This window comes from Triturus cristatus, chromosome 4_2, assembly GCF_964204655.1.
Source record: "Triturus cristatus chromosome 4_2, aTriCri1.1, whole genome shotgun sequence".
Lineage (NCBI taxonomy): Eukaryota > Metazoa > Chordata > Amphibia > Caudata > Salamandridae > Triturus > Triturus cristatus.
The window spans coordinates 264,933,436-264,954,892 of NC_140586.1; the positions used below are offsets into that span (position 1 = coordinate 264,933,436).

General features: G+C 45.7%; 1 protein-coding gene across 2 annotated transcripts in view; it reads left to right on the plus strand.

The window, feature by feature from the left end:
- The window catches only part of ABCA4 (ATP binding cassette subfamily A member 4), a 1,118,748-nt gene that overhangs the window by 392,968 nt on the left and 704,323 nt on the right, over window positions 1-21,457 (plus strand). For both annotated transcript variants that reach the window (XM_085601480.1, XM_085601481.1), the window contains exons 11-12: window positions 10,488-10,604; window positions 20,301-20,498. In XM_085601480.1, the coding sequence (XP_085457606.1) occupies window positions 10,488-10,604; window positions 20,301-20,498 (315 nt within the window). The remainder of the gene's footprint in view (window positions 1-10,487; window positions 10,605-20,300; window positions 20,499-21,457) is intronic.

Genomic DNA, 21,457 nt, shown 5'->3' on the forward strand with positions numbered 1-21,457 from the left:
GAAGTCGAGGGGTAACCTCTTTACAACAAAACACGTGTTGGCTGGGCCTTGTTGGATTAAAGACAAACAAGACGTTACTCCTATTTCTTTTGTGTGCACTTACTGCACCGAGGGACTTTCAATTTGATATTAGAGCGTGTGCATAGGATAAGAAATTGGTATTAGGGGCAGTAGGGCGGTGCAACCTGTGCGGTCGCACTGGGCACTGACCTGGAGGGTAGGGGGCACTAATCTCATGGGAGGGGCACTATGTTTAGCGGTAAGGAAGATTTAAAATCACCTGCTGCAGAGTTTCTTGTGCATTCAGTTTTCACGCAGCAATAAAAATGTCCCCCTCGTGATGAATGTTCCTGTTAGAGGGAAAAGATCCGAGTTTTGTCTAGTGGCAGTTTTGAGTCATCATAAAGTAACGCAGAGGGTTAATATACCTGCTGCAAAAAACAGATCTGTATTTTGTGTGGATAGCTGAGTGGATTAGTAAAGCCAGCCTTTACCAGCGCTTTAAAACAAATGAAATGTAATTGAGAGAGGGGCTTTGGAGAGATGAGGTGCACTTTTGCTGGATGGTAATCAGCCGCGGCCCGTGCTGATAAGAGCGGTGGGGCTGGGTGGGGGGGGATTTCGACAGACGGCGACGAGGGAAAAAGTAATTATTTATTTAATTTTCCTTTGTGGTCGTCTGTCGAATCCCCACCGCTCTTACCTGCATGGGCAGCAGCTGATGGTAAAGGGAATCTGAGGAGGAGGCCATATGGGGGGTGGGGGGGGGGGGGGGGGGGGGTGCAAGAAAGATTGTCGCACTGGGCGCCACCAGCACTAAAGCCAGCCCTGATTAGGGGTGAGGAAACTCTTGACCACTAAGAATCAGACAGGGATTTACCCTCACTGGGGGTACCATTACAGCCGACTCAGAATGAGCATCAGTCTATAACACACCTCTCCTTTTTACAGACAAACAAACCTCAAACAGGGTATGAGATGTGCACCACAACAAACGCACAGTTTAGCAATTGAACCAAAACTAACTTAGTACAATGGAATATCTGTTGCATACGCTCAGAATAAAGAAAGAAAAAACATGCAGGTACAGGGAACCACAGACCCTCTACCATCATTCAAGTACGGAGAAACACCACACAAATTTATGGGCACCACAGTCTCCCTGCGGCTAGTTAAAATCACTAATGGAATAACAGTATTTGTATAGGAAATGGCAGAATCCCGCTGTAGGAGAGTAGGATCTGCACTTATGTTGCCCCCACTTTTTTTCTGATGTTAACACTGGTTTCTGGCTATAGTCTGGCTGGGTCCCTGCTAATCAGGGCCCCAGTCTCCCTGGTCTCTCTAAATGACTTGGAGTGCATATTAGATGCACTAGTGATTGGATACTGTGGTACCTTATGAGCCCCTAGTATATGGTACCTTAGGTACCAAGGGCATAGGTAATTTACAGGCCTACCAAGGGCTGAAGCATGTATTATGCCACCCCTGGGAAGCAGACTAAATCTGACACCACAGGCCTGCTACTGCAGCCCGGGTGAGGTAGTGTTAGCACTCATCACAGAGGTATAGGTTCCTATATCTCACCATACACACACATATAAACCTATCAGTCACCCCTAAGGCAGGCCCTATCAATCCTGAGGGCAGGGTGCTTGGTTTACAATGTGAGGAGGTGCCTCTGCCTGAGCAGGGACCCTCTGCAGCTGGCAGGGTCTATTCCCTGTGGCTGTTTGTGGATGCGGTTAAACCATATGCTCTTAAGTGCATTATAACCTCCCGGTAAATGCTAACTTTGGAATGACTGCATCAAAACATGTCGTGTTTGGTGTCAAACAACTTGGACTCATACCCCCACACCAGTAACTGGTGTGGGAGTATGATCCCACCCTCCCAGAGGGGACAACATGTACCCACTGTGGAAACACGGTAGAAATCTGAAAGAGCCCTGGCATCACAAAATGGATGCCACCAGCACAGACACTGGGCTGCCCTCCTGCTGCTGACTGAAACTCGCAGTGGAGGAGGCCCAACAATAGGCATCCTGTCACAGGGAGGTGTCACCACCTTCCAGACAGGATTTAGTGTATTGGAGCTGGGTGGGTGCACTCCTAGAGTGCTTTGAAGTCCTGCACTGGGGGAGCAATAGGCTCCTCTGTGCATATGCCAGCTCAAACCGGTACAGGGGCTACCTGCCCCTGCTCTGGCGTGAAACTGGACAAAGGGGAGTGGGTGTAGTCACCCACCCCCCTGACCCTCCTAGAGGAGTGGTCATAGAGCTAGTCCCTCCCTTTCTTTTACTATAAGAAAGGTAAACCTTGCCATTGCAAATCAGATATCCCTGGACGATGCTCTACGAGAAGAATCCTGGCCCTTCGATGTTCCACTACCTTTGGAAGATGGAAGAGTCTCCCTTGGAGTCAAGGAATGACTCCCCTGCTTGGTAGGCAATAGAAACTTGAATCAATGGTCGCAAACGTTCCCGCTCTTGCCGGAGTCCAAAGTCCCTGCAGCCCTGGAAGTGGATTTCCTGACTTCTCGACGGCCATTGTGAGTCTCCAGCAGAGCTGAGGCGAGTGGACCCCACGAGTGATGAGGAACAGCAATACCCGGGTACCATGCATTATTGTCAAGTGCAACCCCTTCACGACGTTCTACGAACTTGTGCATTGGACCACATGTGTTCCAAGCCTCCAGCAGGATTTCCCACAAAAATCAGAGGCCTACCGCATCCCGAGTGACTGTGGGCTCCTGTGAAGCGAATCCTCACGAGGCATCTTTGCAGTCCCTTGCCAGCTGGCTTGTGGGTCCCCTGAAGATTTCTTCATCAAACCAAAGAGCTCACCTGATTGCTCCAGGCCTGTCCTGACTTACCCTTGCTGGGTAAGTCCCTCAGACCTTGCTGGTCTGCACCGCTGACTTTCTTCAATTTCCACAAGACTTGCTGTTGCCAAGGTTTGTTGGCTCCAATCCGGATGCTGACACCTCAGTAAGCTGCAGACTTTGTGGGACACTCCGAATCTAGTTCCTGTCCATCATCGAGGCCTCCTGGACCTCGTGGCTGAAGAGTCAAAACACCCTTGATCACCCGACTTTCGTGGGCATCCATCTTCCTGGCCCCGGGTCACTGGCAAGTGACTCTGAACACGGTCCCTTCTGCTTTCAGGTCTTCTTCATCTTGAATCCAGCCTTGGATTCCACCGGACACTTCTTCAGTCTTCACAAGCAGCAAAACTTCTTCGGCTTCCATAGAAAACGACGACGCGACCCGACACCAAAAGACACCTATGCACCCGGCTTCCCTGGATGAGGTAACTCGTGCAGTTCGGTGCTCCTGTGGGTGTTAGCCCTTGAACTACTTACCTTGTAAGTGACTTGCTTGTAGACTTCCTAGAAGTACCCTTAAACTTTAAAAATCCAACCGTGACTTGCTCCATTGAAACCAATAGGGAACCCGCGTCTGTGTTCTCACACTGCACGCGTCTCTCATGGGTCTTTTACTTACCTGCCTTGGGTGGATTAGTGAAGCCCCAGTGATTCTACAGGCCCTAGGCCTTGTCCCCTTGCAAGTCGACTTTCCTAAACCTCTTTTTTAGTATATGGTCTGGTACGCCCCTAAGGCCCCAGCCATATTTGTGCTTAACTTATTGTGAAACGTGGATATTTGCATATGTTCCTGACTTCTAATCTCATAAAGAGATTAGCAGAGTGTGTCTAGAAATAAATACATATATATTTGATATATATACCTGTGTGGTGTCCTTTCATTTGGTGATTCAAGAGATTATAAGGTAAAACAAGCTGCTTTACATTACTCTGAGACTTAGCATGAAGGCTGCTCTCCACAGCTACCACTAGGATAGCTTTCTTTAAAAGGTTGTCTTAAACCTATCTACCATAAGAGTCGAATTGAACTGGTGCAAGGTGGCCACTATAACTAGTGACCAGCATATGCCAGGTCAACTTCTCACACCTGCCCAACATCAAAGCAACAGAAAGTCGGAACCACTGAACCTCCACCTCTGGAAATACAAAACAACGCACACACACACACAAACACACACCTCCTACCACTCCGTACCTATACCGAATTTAAGAAGACCCGGGACCTAATTTACAAACTTTTGACGCACTGCAGCGCAGCAGGCCTTCCTGATGTGCTGCCCTGCCTCAAAAGAAAGGGCAGGAATGCATTGTATCTACAAGATACAGCACATTCCTGTCCTTCTTCCCTGCGCCAACGCACAAACAGCAATCGTGCGGCAGCGCAGACACTCTAGCGTCATTTTGCAAGGGTGCCACCGTTGAGTGGATGATTGTTTTTGTGCAGGAAAGGACACCTTCCTATACATAAACCATAAACGATCATTAAAGGCGTTTTCCTCTTTCTATATGTGCTGAAGAATACAGCACGCATAAAAAAAGGAAAAAGCGAGGAGAAATTAAAGTATTTTTTCCTCGTTGTGCATCCTTGCACCTCCCCTGGGGAGGCATAGGATTCTGACGCATTTCCAGGTATACAAAATGATGTAAATCTGGGAATGCGTCAAGTTCCACAAATGTTGCATGGGAACACCCACAGCAACACCCATGGAACGCCTCTTTCACACAAAGTTATGCATGAATGGGAAACATATTTACAGGGCCATAAAAAGTCACGCAGGGTGACTTTACATGTCCTTGTAAATATGGAGAAGCCCATTGCGCTGTCGTTGCATCAATAAAAGTGAGATACCGGTGGCTCAATGGGCTTGTAAATAAGCCCCTTGGTGCTTAATTTGTGAAATAATAAAGCTCTGCTGAGAACCCCGGTGCCGGCGCTACAAATATCGGGGGTGCTGAATACCCAGACCTTGTAGTCTTGATTCCACCTGTTGTCATTTTAAGTCACCACCAGGTGCTCCCTGCTCCTTTATCTCACACTTGCAGGTCCTGTTTCATCTCATCTTTCTTCCTTTATCACTGTATTTACGTCTTTCTCTTTTTTTTTCTTTACCGTTTGTGTTTTCCTCTCTCTTGCTTTCGAGAAATGTCTGATGAGGAAAAATAAGTCTGGTTCCCCAAACATAAGTGCCAGCGGGCCCCACCGGCCAGTACTGGTTCAAATTAAGCACTGACAACCCTTCACATAGAGAACCGCAGAATCCTTACCACTGAGAACACATACTGAGTTGAACAACATTTAAAATACAGAGAACCAGAGAACCCTTACCACAGAGTACAAGTACACATGAAACAACAATTCATGAGGGGGTAAACCCAGAACACACAGTAAACAACGTTTACCCCGAAACTTTTTCCCCGCTTGGAATCACAACGCGGTCGTTACAACGACCGCGTTGTGATTCCGCATACCATTACTCCGCAAGTCGGAAGAACGACTTGCGGAGGGGGGGGGGGGGGCAGGTGTTGGATTTAAAATCCAACACCTTCCCTAGTGTCCGCACAGACTGGAGTTGGAATAGTAAATTATACTATTCCAACATCCAGCGCCCCCCCTCCGCAAGTCATTGTTCCGACTTGCGGAGTAATGGTATGCGGAATCACAACGCGGTCGTTGTAACGACCGCGTTGTGATTCCAAGCGGGGAAAAAGGCGGCGGAATAACGTCGTAGATTCAGAACACACACATGACATCACACTCCAAGCATATCTCTCACTTTTGCATTATGCGTCTCTTTCTAATGGGACCACTCAGCATACCAACCCAGAAATAGACAGAAGTTTCCTAATTCACAGACTCAGTGGCCCAAAGGACAGATAACTTTCCCCTTCCACACACACACACCATATCCCCTATGTAAGCAAAGGAAGGCCACTGAGTCTGTGGGGTCTTTGTGGATTTCGTTTCTAGGGTACAGGTTAGTGACTAGTTCAAATCAACATTCAGCCTAGATGCAGTGCACCAGCACCATTTACACCAACACTCCACACTGTGACAGCACTAAGCCAGACACCAGCACTCTGGAAGGTATGCACAAGGAGGGCATCGCAGAACACAACCCGTGCTCTGTCCACAGCTACATTCATTAACAACTTCAGAGATGTTTCTGCCCATGATCCAGTGCTTAATTTTAGCTGGTGCTTTCTGGTGCTCAGCACTGGCGCTTACTTGGTTTTCGGGGCTCGGCACCGGCACCTAATTGTCAACACCATACTTGGAACAGTCCACCACATGGTAGCTCTGCCCATTCAATTTAGAGATGAGAAGAATAATGGTAGGTTAGGACTACAATATGCATTAAAATTGCTAATACCTGCCTCCCCAGCCTGTCCTTTAGCTTTGGGGACTTGGAATAATCTGAGCTGTCGCATTTACATGCGAGAGAGATGTTTAGTAGTTGTTTTGGCAGCGATGACAAGGGCGATGGGCGGTGCAAGCTGCGGTGGCCTCTTGGTCAGAGCCCTGGCACTTAATATTTTACAAATTAAACACTTCCATGATCGTGCCAAGGATGAATATCCTCCTACAGTGACTTGAAATTCTCAGACTGTGTATGACTCAGTGTGTTGATTATTACATTGACCTCTTGTTTTCAGTGAGTGATCCCAGCAGTATCTGTGGAGGTGGTTACACTTCCGGATTGCATTTCCCATGAGCTCAGCCACTGATATCAATCATATTCTGTTATCTCATGCCCAGGGGCTAAAATAGTCTAAAACAAAGTATAAGCACAGGATGAATGCACAATGCGGGCAGTGTTTCTGCATCTGGTCATTAAACCAGGCCTGGAGAGATCTCTCACCAAAAGAGGGGGAATGCCTCTAGAAACAAAGAACCAGACAGGCTGCATTTGAAACACAACGGCTATGAAATAGTGGTACACCAGGACTCATTTGTCAAAGAAATATAGAAGTGATAGCAAACTAATTTCTACAAACAATGTCAAATATTGTGTCACCAAAAGACTGGCCTAGCTACTATATATGCCATTCTGAATTAATAAACAATATTATTAGACGCAAATAATCATGATAAAAGGTAGCAGAATGACAAAAAATGTGGTAGGTGTCCCCAGTGATCACACAGAAAAAGTACAATTCTTTTCATTACGCTATCTTTGCGACACCTTGTATGCGCCATATTTACAGTACGGCGCTCCATGTTGACAGGGTTGACCAGCTATGTCAGGAATCCTGACGGATGTGTTGGCGCAGTAATGATACATTGCTGGAGTGTGTCACAAAACAGATGCAACTCCAGCAATGTGTCATTACACATGGGCGAGTCCCATGTGAAAGGCCTTGCGTCAGTCCTTACGCCTGCTGTGAAGCACGGGTAAGGATCTGACGCAGTGACGCCCTAGAAGAGTTGCAAATCTCATAGATTTCACTGCGTCACTTCTACTTGGCTTTTCTACGTCGGAACACCCACCCTGCATACATTATATCTGACGCAGGTATAATGTAGCGCAGGGGTATACAAAGTGGCACATCTGACTCGATGCGTCACTTTGTAAATGTGGCGCTGTGTGTCTCATTCTTTACGCTGCCACAGCGTCACAAAATGTGACACAATGACTGCGTAAGCCCTTCATAAATAAGGGCCGGGGTGCAGAAACACTGGACCAGTTTTACTGGATCAGCGCCCAGTAAAACCACAGTTGGAAAGAGGAGGAGGCTACGGGCAAAGGTGCCCACCCTGTCCAGCACCATGAGGGGAAGAAGACAATGCCCCCCAGCCAGGCCACTACCTGTCATGACCTTAGATGGCCTCTCCTTCCCTCCATCTCTATGACCCACACTAGCCCCTGATCCCATATACCACCTGCTCAAACCAGGGCCCTTTGTGACAAAAGTGCTCGCTTTCCATTACGCTTTCTGCTGGACCAACCCTATCGACCGTCAAAATATACTCTTATACCCCAACAATCCAGGTAAGCAAAAGCAGCCTTGCTGGTCGCAAGTGACTATCAGAAGCACACTTTCCCAAAGTATTGCAGGACTGGACTTAAGACAGTGCATTATACTATCCTTGAATACTTATCTGAAAAGTTGATGTATACCACTCTCATGTGAAAGGATTCCGCTCCAAGAATATCTGGGGAGAGTTTGATTTTCTGTTCTGCTTGGTCCATTCATATCTCGTTCCCGGGGTGGAGGGGCTGTCTGTGTCATCACACACTGCGCTTCTGCCCTGAGCCTGCCACCCCCCCCCACCCGTGGTGTCTGTTGGAGTGATCTCTGACAAACCCTCCAACAGTCACCCTATCAATACATTCATGAGATAAGGCACTGTTTTTGGTCATGGCTGTGTAATTTAGTGTATGACAACCTGTTGTAGTGTTGCCAGATCTCTTCTGGTTCCCAAAGCATGTTTCTAGGATTGGGCTTTCATTTGCCGTCCGGCACATGGTGCCTCGGGTCACTTTGGTGGATTCAGTTCGACTCACAAACCCAGAAATAATGAGTTATAAGAATACAATGCAGGCCTGGGAGCATGGCGCCCTACTGACATAGACTAATCTGGCTACCCTACCAGCAACACGCAGAATTCATTCTCGCGCCAGCACTGTACCACAAACTTTTACAATGTTGTGGTGAACTTTGTGGAGAATGCCTTTCGGCTTGTCAAGTTTTTGTTTGTTGTGTTTATGTTTTAGTGGTGTTAGCTCAATCCAAAGCAGCCATGAATAATTCGTCATTAGGGGTACCGGTGCCCATATAGCTACACTAATTAGGTGGTAAGGCTTTCATTTAACAACTCAGCGAGTTGTAAGTTGTAATGTTGCTCCATTTCAAATTGACAAATTGGACTAAAACACCAGAAAACCATGATTTGTTAAGGAAAAGCCTAGGACTCCAACTGGGGTTGCATGGTGAGCAAAAGAATGATGGATTTAACCCAGATCTCTTGACTGGGGTGAATGTTTTGATTTGTTCTGCATTCCGTCCATCAATTGTGTGTCTTTTGTTCAGGACTCCAACTGTGGCATCTGGTGAGAAGGAAGGACCTGGGAACCCTAATCTTAGGAGGCAGGAAGCTCCATTACTTCCATACCACATTTGATAATGCGCAGTTGAAGTTATGTCATTCTTTGGGTCAGGCACATATCCTACGAAGATCTAAGGGTGTGTTCAGTTGCCCTGTGGTGGACCATTTGAGACCAGGGCCTGATGGTCAGAAAGGCTTTATCCATCCTGGGTCTGTGGGGGACTTCTTTGAAACATAAGGCCCTGGGTATCTTGCCTACTGGAACACGAAGCCGTCAGTTTAGTCAAGCTGCTGAGTTCAGCACTATCCGGAGTCTTCTTGTGAAGTGTTGAATATTCATGTGATCCAAGGTTACGGTTGCCACGTCATGCTGCGTCAGAATTGTAGTTGCTGATCTAGGGGCTTATTTACAAGCCCATTGCGCCACCCGTATGTCACTTTTCCCATGTTAAAAATTACGCAAAAGTGTCGCAAGATGCTTGTAAATATGCCCACCTAGTCTTTTATTTGACATCCTAACGTTTTCTGGGAAAGCCACTTTTGGTTTGCTCTAAATGAATGGATTGCAATACATATTCCGCCTAATAGCAAATATTTTGGTAAATATAAAAACAGGGAATTGAAAACAAAGTTTCTTGCAGACACAAGTGGGACAGTAACTCTACCTAAACTGGTCACCTGGCGCTGGTACCATAGTTTATTCCAAAATGTCAGTACAAACAGAATGGTGAGATGCCCATAGTGAGCCCTATAGTCACCTCCGCAGATTGATAGATGAGAGAATCCAGTGGTAGTTATATTGGCCTTGTATATGTTACTCCCGTTGAATAATTTAATTTTTAGCAGTTGCAAGATGTTGCTAATTGTGATTATTTTGTTATAAAGAGTTCCCCAGGAGGAGGAGGTGACAGCTTTCACATGGTATATATAATAGGTGAGACTTCAACCAGTTCCTGCCATTTTACTCAAGAGCACTTTGCATGCTGGGACTTGTAGGTTCATCTTTGGAATGAAAATTAGAGCTCACAACACTAGATTGGAAATGCTACTGATTAAAGGCCGTGTTTGGCTGAAGGTGTCATACATGGAGTAGTTCCGTTTGACAGCTCTAGCGTAACTGTTAGCAGAGAACTGCCGGCTTTAGAGCTAGGTAAGTAGGGTTGAGTCTCGGTGTCCTCTCACCATCTTGTGCTTCTGGGCAAATCACTTAATCTCCGCGTGCCTACTATAAATGAATTTGTCCTTGTGTAATGTAACCGGTGCTCATGTAAAGCGCTCCAAAACCTTTGTGTCGAGCTTGCGCTTTATAAAACTGCAACAAAAAAAAATGCATGTTGGTACTTGTGGACCAATGCTTAAATTGGGGGAAAGAAAGACTACAAGTCCCTGAATGCTCAGGGTTTTTGGCTGAAAAGCGAGGCCTGGCTGAGTCACATTTTAATGAATGTGGCCGGTTGGCAACTATGCTATGTGTCTGTGGGAGGCTTTGTTTCGCACACATTTGTTTGGTAAATGTATAACACGTTTTATTATTTGTTTTGGATGTTGACAGGCAAACAGCACATTCGAGGAGCTAGAACGTCTCCGACAAGTGGGGAAGACCTGGGAGGAAGTAGGGCCGCAGCTCTGGCACTTCTTCCAAAACAGTGTTCAGATGAATGTGATCCGCGTAAGTGATGACACAACAGGAAAAAGTACTGTTCAGAAACAGACTGTTTTTCTTATGTTGACTTTTTTAAGGATTAACAAGTATTTTTGTTTTGGGGTTTTAATAATACGGGACTGAGGGTATTAACTAAGTGCTGTATAGAGTAGATGACAACGATCTCAAGTTTCGCAGAACTAGGCGTTAGTAGTTCATCCACTCCAGGTTTCTTCCTTTGCAATCTGGTGCTTGCTGTCCTGATTGAATACTTAAATAAACAGAACTACAAGTCCCAAAATACAAAGCCAATAAAAGCCTAAATTGGATGAGCTACCCATGCATCGACCTGGGAAACTTGACAGTTCTGGTAGAAGGAGATGGTTTATCGAGGACTGTATAGATACAGTTGTACGTGCCCCATGTCATCTGGAGCATCTTTACCATGCCCTGCTTTCAGATCGAGCCTGCTAGGCAGCATGTGCACTGTTGGTTGCTAGACATATTGTTGCTTACCAAGGGCGTGCCAGGGCTTGGTGCCCAACCTCCCCCATTGCTTACTATTGGTGGGTTTTCCTGTCACTCTCATTTGCCTTCTTGGTATTTGTGTCCCAGCTTTTCACAGCTGTGTTTGTCCCTCCAATGGAGAATTCCCTGTATACCATCTCTTTTGATTGACCATCATCTATTATTCCAGTGTTTGCTTTTCAAGCACTACTTCTTTTCTGTAGAGTTGAGTAGTCCATGAGAGTGCATGTGTTTTCAGGCTGTCTCTCTCATGTACTTCTCTCCCTCTGCACTCCGTGTTGTTCTTTGACACCTGTATCATTCTTGTCAAACCCCGAGGGGAAGGAGAGGAGCTTTTTTTAGAGTGGTCCAGCACACATTCTCCCCAAGTATAGTAAAATTCTAAAATTCTAGTGAGTGTGTTGTTTCACACGTTTGTTGTTTCACAAGTTCAACAAGTGTCAACTTAATTCAGTGGAAGGAAAAGTTATGTGATCATAAGGGGTATCCTTAAAAGGATGCAATAGCCCTCACCCACTGGAGTGGCATGCTTATCATTGGGCTATGCTCCTCACTGAGTGAGTGCTGCAATACCCAGCGGGCACTGCAAGAGGGCTCTTTCATGGAGATCGCTTGTTCTCCCTGCCCGGTATTTGCCACAGCAAAGGATGGTGCCCTTTTTGAAAGATTATGAAAGGGGTGGTCGATTAGGTGGAAAGTCACTTAAAATTCCTGTTCAAAAATCTTTTATTCCCAGTGTATGTCTGTGCCATGATTAAAACATAATGGTGAACCAAATAGGCATAGTGATGGACATGTGCATGCCCTGGCGGCTAAACAAGGGTCAATGGCGATTCTTCAGGACCAGAAAAAGGAAACCCTAATCTATTGTTAGGTTTCAATATCATGAAAAATAAGTGCCCCAATCATATATGACAGACAGACATTTATCGAATCTCACTTAAGAGTCCTTTGTGCCCCTAGCTGTAATTTTTACCGCCTTAGGGTAACTCTGGCCCACTTCCCTTAAATCAGCTAATCTGTGCGTCGAGAGCATGGTGAGAATCCTACTCTGCTTCTGTGATCCCTTTGAAGACATCTGCATGTCCCTGTCCTTGGTGCGCTCTCTCATGTGCCTCTTCCCTTTGGCTTCCCAGGCCCTGCATGTTTGCTTTGCCCACCCGCGCCCCTATCCCTTCCTTTTGATGCTTTGATCCAACCCTGTCCTCCATTTTGCTTTCTCCAAACAGTCATGTTGCTTTCATCAGCCCTCCTGCCCTCTCTTGTTTTGGTTACGCATCCTGCGTTTCTTCCACGTCGCCCCACCCTCCCCAGTGTTGCTTTGCGTCTCATGCTGCTTACGCATGCCTCCAAACCTCCCATGTTGCTTCCTTGTCGCATGTTGCCTCAGCCCTCATTGCTTCCATGCCACCTACTTAAAAAAAAAACATGCTTTCACGCCTTTTATTTTATTTCTAGTTATTAATTTAACTTGGGTCGGTAACTAAAAAGGTACCAGCGTAATTTTTCAGGAGCATACGTGTGTGGTGTGCTTGCCTGCAAAATTATTCATGCGGCCGCATCAAAGGCTTTTTTCTTTTTGTTTTTTTAAACTTTAGCCATGCTGCCCAGCATGGCTAAAATACATTGGCAAAGCCAATAGGTCCCAATGGTGAGGTGTATTGGCTTTGCCAATGTGTGTTTTTAAAGCGAGCAGCCCTTTAGCATCAGGATGCTCCTTGTGGAGTGACAGTTTTGCTTTACAAATGCAATATTCATTCATTCAATTTGCATGCTGACTATAATTTCTATTTTCAAATTGGAAGCATAGGCCTACGAGTACCAAGAAGCAAAGCGCTGCTGGCGAAAAAGCCAGAACAGGATGATGACGCTGTTGATGATCTGGGGCAATTGGGCAACCTTGTACAAATTAAAGACCAAAGTCACAGCATTCGTTGGTCTGAAAAGGAATGTAAAACGGTGTGTTAATAGCAGGGTCTAAGTCTGGCTTTCAGGCAGGGCAAAGAATCTGGCCCTGTTGTGCAGGGCTTCAGTCTCCAGTGTTTTCAACTCTGACCCTATCACATGCATCGAGAGTGCTGCTAAGTTTCCCAGGTCCAGGCGGTAAACTGAGCAGTCAGGCCATCCAGCCACAAACGCGCAAAGTAAAACCTTAAATCTGTCGCAAGAGGTTTGAGACGTCGCATTGTGGGGTAATTTGGCGGCAGTTTATTTTCATATGATCATAAATCAAGTTATCCGTCACAGGTGGGAACATCTTTGTCAGACAAAACCTCAGGTTTTGAATTCACAAATATTTTTCATATATTTGTAGCCTCGTTTTCTGTTGCTGAGAGGGGTGTCTTTGCCCCTTTTTGTAGTCGGCAGATTCCTGGCTTCAACTTGCTACCAGCAGTCAGTTTGCTCCATGCGTCTAGCCCCTGGCAGGATTTTGGGCTGCAAGGGCTGAGAGTCGTTATAGGGTGCCCTTTTCTCTAAACCCTGACTGCCCTGCCGCCTGGCAGCACAGAGCCGGCTGAGTATCATTCAGTCCCCTCTGGGCCACCCGAGCCCGGGGATTTTCTATTCTGTGGTATTCTACCGCCACGTTTTCGACCAGTTAGGTCGTTTTTCATGTTTTCGACCAGTTGCCCCCTGCCTAGCCTTGTCAGGTCATTCATACCCGGGTGCTTTATCTCCATATCTGGCTTCCCACTCTTGGCCATCAGCTTCTCCATGGTGGGGACTAGCTGCTCAAACTTTACTCCTGGTGAGCCCTTTCACCGTATCCTTGTGCCTGACCAATGCTGTGCTTCTTCCTTCTATACTTGCATCGCCCACGTCTGTGTTCCCAATACATAATAATGTCCTATAAACCAGACCGTACTCTTTCCTTGGCCACCGATTATCAAGAGAATGCAGGTAGGGAGCACACACTTGTCTGAGTCACCCTCTATGTAGGATTTGTTGTCTTGGAATCTCATCTGCCCACTCTTATGACCCTGCCTTTGTTCATGGCATGCCCAGACACTGTTGTTGCAGCACCTATTCTAAAGGAGTGTGTGTTGAATTTGAAAGCTGGGAGGCCTGACTGCCATAGCTCCATGCACATCACCTTGGCAAACTGAGATCTACTGAGAAATAGCTGATCCTCAAGTATGGAAAGCGGGAGTCTCTCTTCTAGTCTGACTGGCACGTATACACTGATGACGCAAACCAGCCAGTTTTCAGGTGTGGCAAGCACTTTAGGCTGATTGCTTTCCCTTTCTCCAACTGACCTGTGTTGGATTTCCTAGTTCTAAAAAGCATGCTTATGGCCCCTATATTTATGTTCTCAAATGTTATGCACTAGTCGGTATTGGAAGATTGATTATTAGTAGGGGTGAGTATTCACCCACCACTAGCAATAAGACCACCAACACAAAATAAGGTCGAGACAAGGTCTCAATAAATTACTCCCTTGCTCAACTCTTGATAGCTGGCAATGAGCAGGCATGCTTAACTAAGGAGACAGGTGTATAAAACATTTAAAAACACCAATACATTGAATAAGTAAGGCACAACACACATTAAAAATCAAATCCACAACCAATATATGAAGATAAGAAATATTTTTATGATTTAAATGACTCCAAAACAAATAGAATCAAATTTAGGGAACCAGAGATATGATTTTTTACAGAATAAACACTTTCTAGTGCTTAACCCCTTCGATGCGCGTGACGGAGTGGTTCCGTCAAGCGCGTCGGTCGCGCTGTGCAGATGACGGCACCACTCCGTCACGGCCCCGCCCGTGCAAGAACCCTTCAGCACAGCGCGGTAATCCGCGCCGCGCTGAAGGGGTTAAAAACCAATGGCACCAAATTTGCACATCTTGTTGCGCATGAATGGACAATACTAAGGTTTAAGACCGACCATGATGGAGCGTGGGTTGGATACACTGAGGGGTAAAGCCCAGTCAAGTTTTTACCTTAGCACTTAGTCGTTTTTCTGGAGTTTTTTCCCTTGTTGTCGAGCGGGGCATTTTGTTAGGCTGGTATTCGGATCAACAATGGCGGCTTGGTATTGTGTGAGGCCTCGGTGAAGTCCTGAATGTCTTGAACTCCAGAGTATTCAGCTGGATGATCCTGAACTTCAGGCCAGGTCATGGTTTGAGATAGCCGGCTTGACTCTTGATGTCGAGTCGGTCACCTTATGGAGCTTTTATACAAAAGCTCTCACAAGTTTTCCAAACTTCAGGAGGTGCTTCCTTAAGTTCATTTTGAGGGTTCAAAGTATCCCCAAACAAAATCCAAAGTTCCAGAGTCTCTGAGTTGCTCCTCGAAAGTTGAGACTACAGTTCCCACAGTGCTCCTGCCAAATCCTCTAAAGTCCAGCTGAAGGTGGTCAGATGGGTTCTTCTAGCTGGAGATGATGCAGGTGGAGCTCTTTTAACCTGTTGCTTGGAAAGAGTCCACTCCTCTTTTGGAAGCAAGACAAAGCCCGAAGGCTCTAGTTCCTTACGGTGCAGTAGGTGCAGTCTTTCAGAGTACAGTCCTCTTGGTGCATGCCAGAGTTCTAGCAGGGCAGTCCTTCTTTTTCTTTTAGTTTCAGGCAAATAATTTGAGTTGCTGTGAAGCTCTCACATATTTATCCAGTGGTCTGGGGTGACAAGCAGTAGGACACCTCTGACCAATGGGGTATAGGGTACCATCCAAAAGGGTGACAATTTCCTCCAAAGTGTGGCATATTCTTGTCCCACAAAGCACTGTACTTTAAAACGCAAAATAAAAAAAATATTTCCTGGTGGTAAGATCTGGCTAAGGCAACTTACTGATTTCCTTTAACACTCCCCTTCCAGACCTCCTGCAAATTCCACTCCTGGTGCTGCCATCTGGCTGGGAGGTGCAGGAAGATAGGATAGGCCTGACTTGCATCCTTACTGTCCTGCTCTCTTGGAAGACCAGTTTGTTTACCCAGCCCACTTCCTGGCCTATTCTCTGCAGCTGCAGATCTCCCCCAGTCAGATAACCTTTGTCTCTATGCAGGCCACTTATCACCTCATCAAAGCAGTTTAGCTCAGCCTGTCTAGACTGGCCAATCAGCTGAGGCTGCTTGAAGGCTGGATTTTGGCTCACAGAAAAGAAAGTTCTATAACTTCTTTTCTGTAATAGTTATGATAAATTCATAGTGGCAATTTTTTTTTATTTATCATTACTAATCTTTTAAATCTTTGAAACATTATTTTTTCTCAATTCTGTCAATAGTAACGCTGTATTACACTATTCCCATGTTAGCTTATGGAGCTAAAATGCTACAGTGGGGAAAAATGAATTTATAGTCTTTTCCTCACCAGGGCATACAGAACATCTTTTAAAATGTCCCTGGTTATTTTTACAGGGCACCCTACCCTACCCTGGGGCACCTAGAGTAGACATTACGGGTGACATATGTAAAAAAATAAGGTCGTTTAATACTTTGAAAGTACCTTTAAATCCAAAGTCAAATTTGCATATAATTTCAATTTAAAAGCAGCTTGCAAAGAATGGTTGACTTTTAAAATGAAAGTAACACAGCAGTGCACACTTAAGTGCATTAAATCTGCTGGGCCTCTAAACCTACCTGCCCAACCAAATACTAGGGACTTACCCATATACTTTTTAATCAGATCACTGGCCCCGGGCACAGTCAGAGTTAGTTACTACCAGTTTCAGTCAAAATATGGGGATGATCAGGGCAAAAAGGATGACTTTCTCACAATCAGCAACTAGTGGATGGGGAATAGCTCACTTTCCCTTATGGCTGCAAAGAAAGACAGAGAAAGGGTTGCCCTCAACAGTGCGGCCTTGAAAGTGGTATGACAAACCCACTCTAGGACTCTTAGTAGTACTGTAAACCTTTAAAAGTAAATCGGAAGCCTGTTGTCTTTTGCTGGCAGCTGTAACCACCCCCAACCCTTCATGGCTGCCTGTGTGTAGTGGCTGTTAGTGGGGTGCTGACTAAACTCGATCTTATAGACAGGTCCACTGGCAGCTCTGCAGATAGTAACAAAAAACGTATTTCTTTTCTAGCTCAAGTGGTTCAAAAGTTACTAAAAATGCATCCACGCGTGTTGCTGCACACTGAAAGGTGCTTGGCAAAGCTGGACTGGTCACGTTTTTGCTGATTATTGCTATATTTCGGTATTAAAATGGTGCTAATGAGGTGCAACCAGTGCCTAGACAGTGTTACCAAGTTTAAAAATGATGAAATAATTAAGGAAAACTATTTTAAAATGTGCCACATTAGGCTGCATTATTTGCATTTTCTTGCCACATAATTTACGCAACCCTACCGCATAATTTGACCCTCTTGTGCCGCATAATTCCGGTGCGCTGCTGCACAGAGGTGTACCTATGCTCAGGATCTCACCTTACCTTCCTGGAATGCCCCCTCAGTGAATTCATTGACTGTCGTTTGTAAATTAATCCTCGCCCTATGTCACTCAGCTCTGTTCTCTCTTGAATGCCTCCAAGTACTTATGGTGCCTCGCCACCACCTTCAGTGCCAAGGAGTTTTATACCAGTCAGGTTAGTCCCATTATACTAGCATCCTCAGTACCCTGGGGAATGGAGTCATCTCTCAGGTTGCACTTGGAGTGAGCTACCTCCTGAACTGGAAAACAGAGAGGGCATCTGCCTGGAGTTATGGAGGTAATGTGCCTCACTTTTACCTCCATATTAAACCACAGTTGGGCTCTGATTAGGTTCTTCATTAACCATAACTCCCATGGACACTTCGCCATGTCAGTGTTTTCCAGCTGTCCCACTGTACAATTGGCTGACCACATCATATATTTTTTTGTCTCTTTTCTTTCCATATTTGTATCCCTGCCATAAATGGGAAATAGCCCATGCATTGTAATTTTCGTTGTCAGACCCCTAGCCTTCCATGTTGAGGACCACTTTTGTGCGCAACTTGCAGAGCCCAGCATCATTTTGAAGCCATCTCTGGTAGCAGCATTGGTATTGGTGGAGAGCGCTAATTCCTGTGATGTGACTCAGGGCTGACTCCACATTAGGGATCCATTGAACTGGCCCAAGTATTCTTTCCAGACCTGCATGACGTAACTCACTCCATCTCCTAGCCTCTCACCTCGCACTGCTTGAAAGGGAGAGGGCAGTACTGTGCCATATTTAGCATTATATGTATCAATCCTGTCCTCTTCTTGCACTGGCGCTCAATGTGCTGCCTTGAGCCAACGCTGGCACCATTGCGTTTTGGTGCAGGGGTGCCTGCGTTGGAGGCAGGAGTGTTTTTTGTGCAGGCAGGTGTCACTGCCTGCACAAAAACAATCCCCTGAGGCCTAACGAGGAGAAATAAATATTTCTCCTCGTTACACCGCCCCTGTCTACCACTAATGGTAAATCTGTGAATGAGCCAAAATCCATGGGTGAATGCGTGGGAACACCCGCGCTCCACCCATGGAACACCTACCTGGCGCAGAAAACAAAAGGCAGCAACTTGAATTGTCCTGTGTTACTCCAGATTTAAAAAGGCAGAGCCACAAAGGTGGGCAGGCATTGCCTGGTAAATCTCACTTTAGTGTTGCATTACCGTTGTGTTTCCTTGGTAGGTGCAAGGGCAACGCAGCACTATGATAAATCTGCCCCTACATTTCTCAACAACCAATAGGTATATTTCTCACCCTGTGACACTTGGTAATGCGCCAAACAAACCTCCTTGATGTTGTCAGAGTAAAAAATATTTCCATAAGAACCACGTTTTTTTGTTATACATACATATCCACTGATAAATAGTGTAGCCCTAGTACTTTGTTACACTGGTGCTCATTGGCGCAGCACGAGTTTTTGGGGCGACTACCTATGGCTGTTGCGGTTTGGCAAGCGCTGGAATTGCCAGCACCAACCCCCACCCTGCTCTTACAAAAAACGCTGGGACCGCCACAGGCGGCAAAGGAGCCACTGCCTGCTTGGGGAGGATAAATTGAGTGCAAATGAAGAGCAAACAGTGTATTTGTTAATACATCAGGCTATTAACAGTGGACAACATTTTGATGGATGTAAAGACCATTTTGTGACAAATGTAGGGATGTGCCATCCACATGGGTTGAACTAAGGGTTTTCCAGAGCAATGCGTTAGGAGCGCACCAGGTTCGAGAATTACAAATAAAAGTAAATGAAAAAGGTTTGGGTGCGCTGATTGCATGCTTGCCTAATACATCAGCGGCTGATATCGAGTCAAGGGGCAAATGGTGCACTTTTTAGCACATTAGGCAAGAATATTGGCCAAAAACTGGTAGAATTTGCAAACTGTTGCGGCTGATGCTCCCCAGAGATCAACTACAGGGCCCCAGTGTTGGATGTCGACCAGTGGCGTAATGCAAAATATTCTGCCCCACCCCTTTCAGAATGTGATGTGGGGCCCCGGAGTATCCCAAATCGCTTAAATACACATTGACCTTTCGCTGAATGAGGGCCCCCTGAGGGTTTTGGGCAGCCTGAAGGGTTAGGGACTCCTTTATGCCACAGAGGCTGCCTGGGACCTGCATTACACCCCTGATAAGGCAGGAACATTGTGCAGTTTGCATCAGCTGCACCTCACATGCATTTTACATAGACAGGACTAAATAATATGTGCTGCTACCTTAGTAGGAAGTCGGGCAGCCCAATCTCGCCTATCTTAGCTATGCCAATGAGTGATAGTAGATGAAGCTGGGTTGTATATACTTAATGCATTGTGATGTAGTGTTCTTTAAAGAGGTGTGTCTACAACTTTTGCATCCTGCATTACACAAACAGGCACACATGCAACAGGACACACATAAGCACTTTAAAACAGCTTGGCTTTTTATTCTCTACTTTGGGCTTCAGTCAGTCATGTAATTAATTATTCACTTTCAGTGCTCGTACTTTTGACAGCAAGTCTATCCTTTGGGAATCATCCCCACAGTGCTAACAGTGATGTAATTAATGCCGTCTGCCATGGCAAGTTTTTATTGTTGCTGCATCCTTTGAAAGGGCTGTATATGCCAATAAGGCAGCCATCTTTGAACTGCTAACGGTGGTAGTAAAAACTTGTAAAAAATGATGGATTGACTGAACACACTCCCTTAAAGGGTCTATTGCCAAAGGGTGTACTTCTTTCTTGTGATGCTTACAGCATCGCACAATAAGGTGGTATGTGACATGCACATGTGAAATGATCTGGTAAGCCACGTGCCCCATTTATTTTCAGGATACCATAAAGAACCCCATGGTCAAGGACTTCCTGAACAGACAGCTGTCAGACACAAGATTGTCGGCCGAAGACATCATAAACTTCCTTTACAATGGCCACGAGGACGACCGTCCACAAGGCGCCAGCAACTTCGATTGGCGCAACGTCTTCAATTTCACAGACCGCACCGTGCGGATGTTCAATCACTACATGGAGGTAAGGTATTCTCAGGTGGGTAGTACAGAATGATATTACACAATCTGAAATCACCACATGCAAAGGACATTTGTCAGTTTGTGCGTTGAGGGGTTTTGTAAAGTGCTGAATATGCCCTTCTGGTTACTAATGTTACTTACACAGAGATGCATTCTAAGGGTTAATGAATCGGTGTTAAAATCCTGAAACATGGATATAAAAGGACTTGCCCAAACCCACATTAAGTTTTAGGAGACATCTGGCAGTGTAACTTATAAATAAAGTTTTGGCCCCATAGCCACTAATGTACGACTTTAAATGCATTAACTATTGTTGCGAACATAGAGCCTGACCAGTTACCACATCCGCTCTTACCAACCAGGGGTTGACAGAATGGCACAGTTTCCTGGAGAGGAATGATGGAATTTGGCAGTGTTCTTCCACGTCTGGCAATTTTGTGCAAGACACAGGGTAAAATTGACTTTCCCACCACAAAGAATCCGAAAAATATTAGGGACGAATTAACAAAAAACAGTAGTAAAGCTGCACTCGTAGTACCAAAGTTGGACTGGCACTGCGAGATAGGCCAGCTTGAAAGGGTCAGTGTGTGGGTTTCTATTGCTGTGCCATTTTTTAGGAGCACACAGGTATCACGACGCATGTGTGCAACGCTGATTCCATATTTTAATTTACTGATCTGAGAGGGATCAGAAAATTTACAAAAATTAAAAGAAGTAGCACAAAAGCACTTTTATATATAAAGCAGAAGGGCCAACAGGAATTTCAAGGCTGACCCAAAAAAAAAATTCATGCGGCAGAAACCCTCCATCAGACGTCACACCGATACCGGTGAATTCAGACACAACTGCCCACACTGTGTGCATTTTCCCGGTATTTCAGGGATACATTTATTCGGAAAACCATGTGGGAAAATTACAGCGCACGTGAAGTGAAGCAGACTTCATTCAACACCACAAACA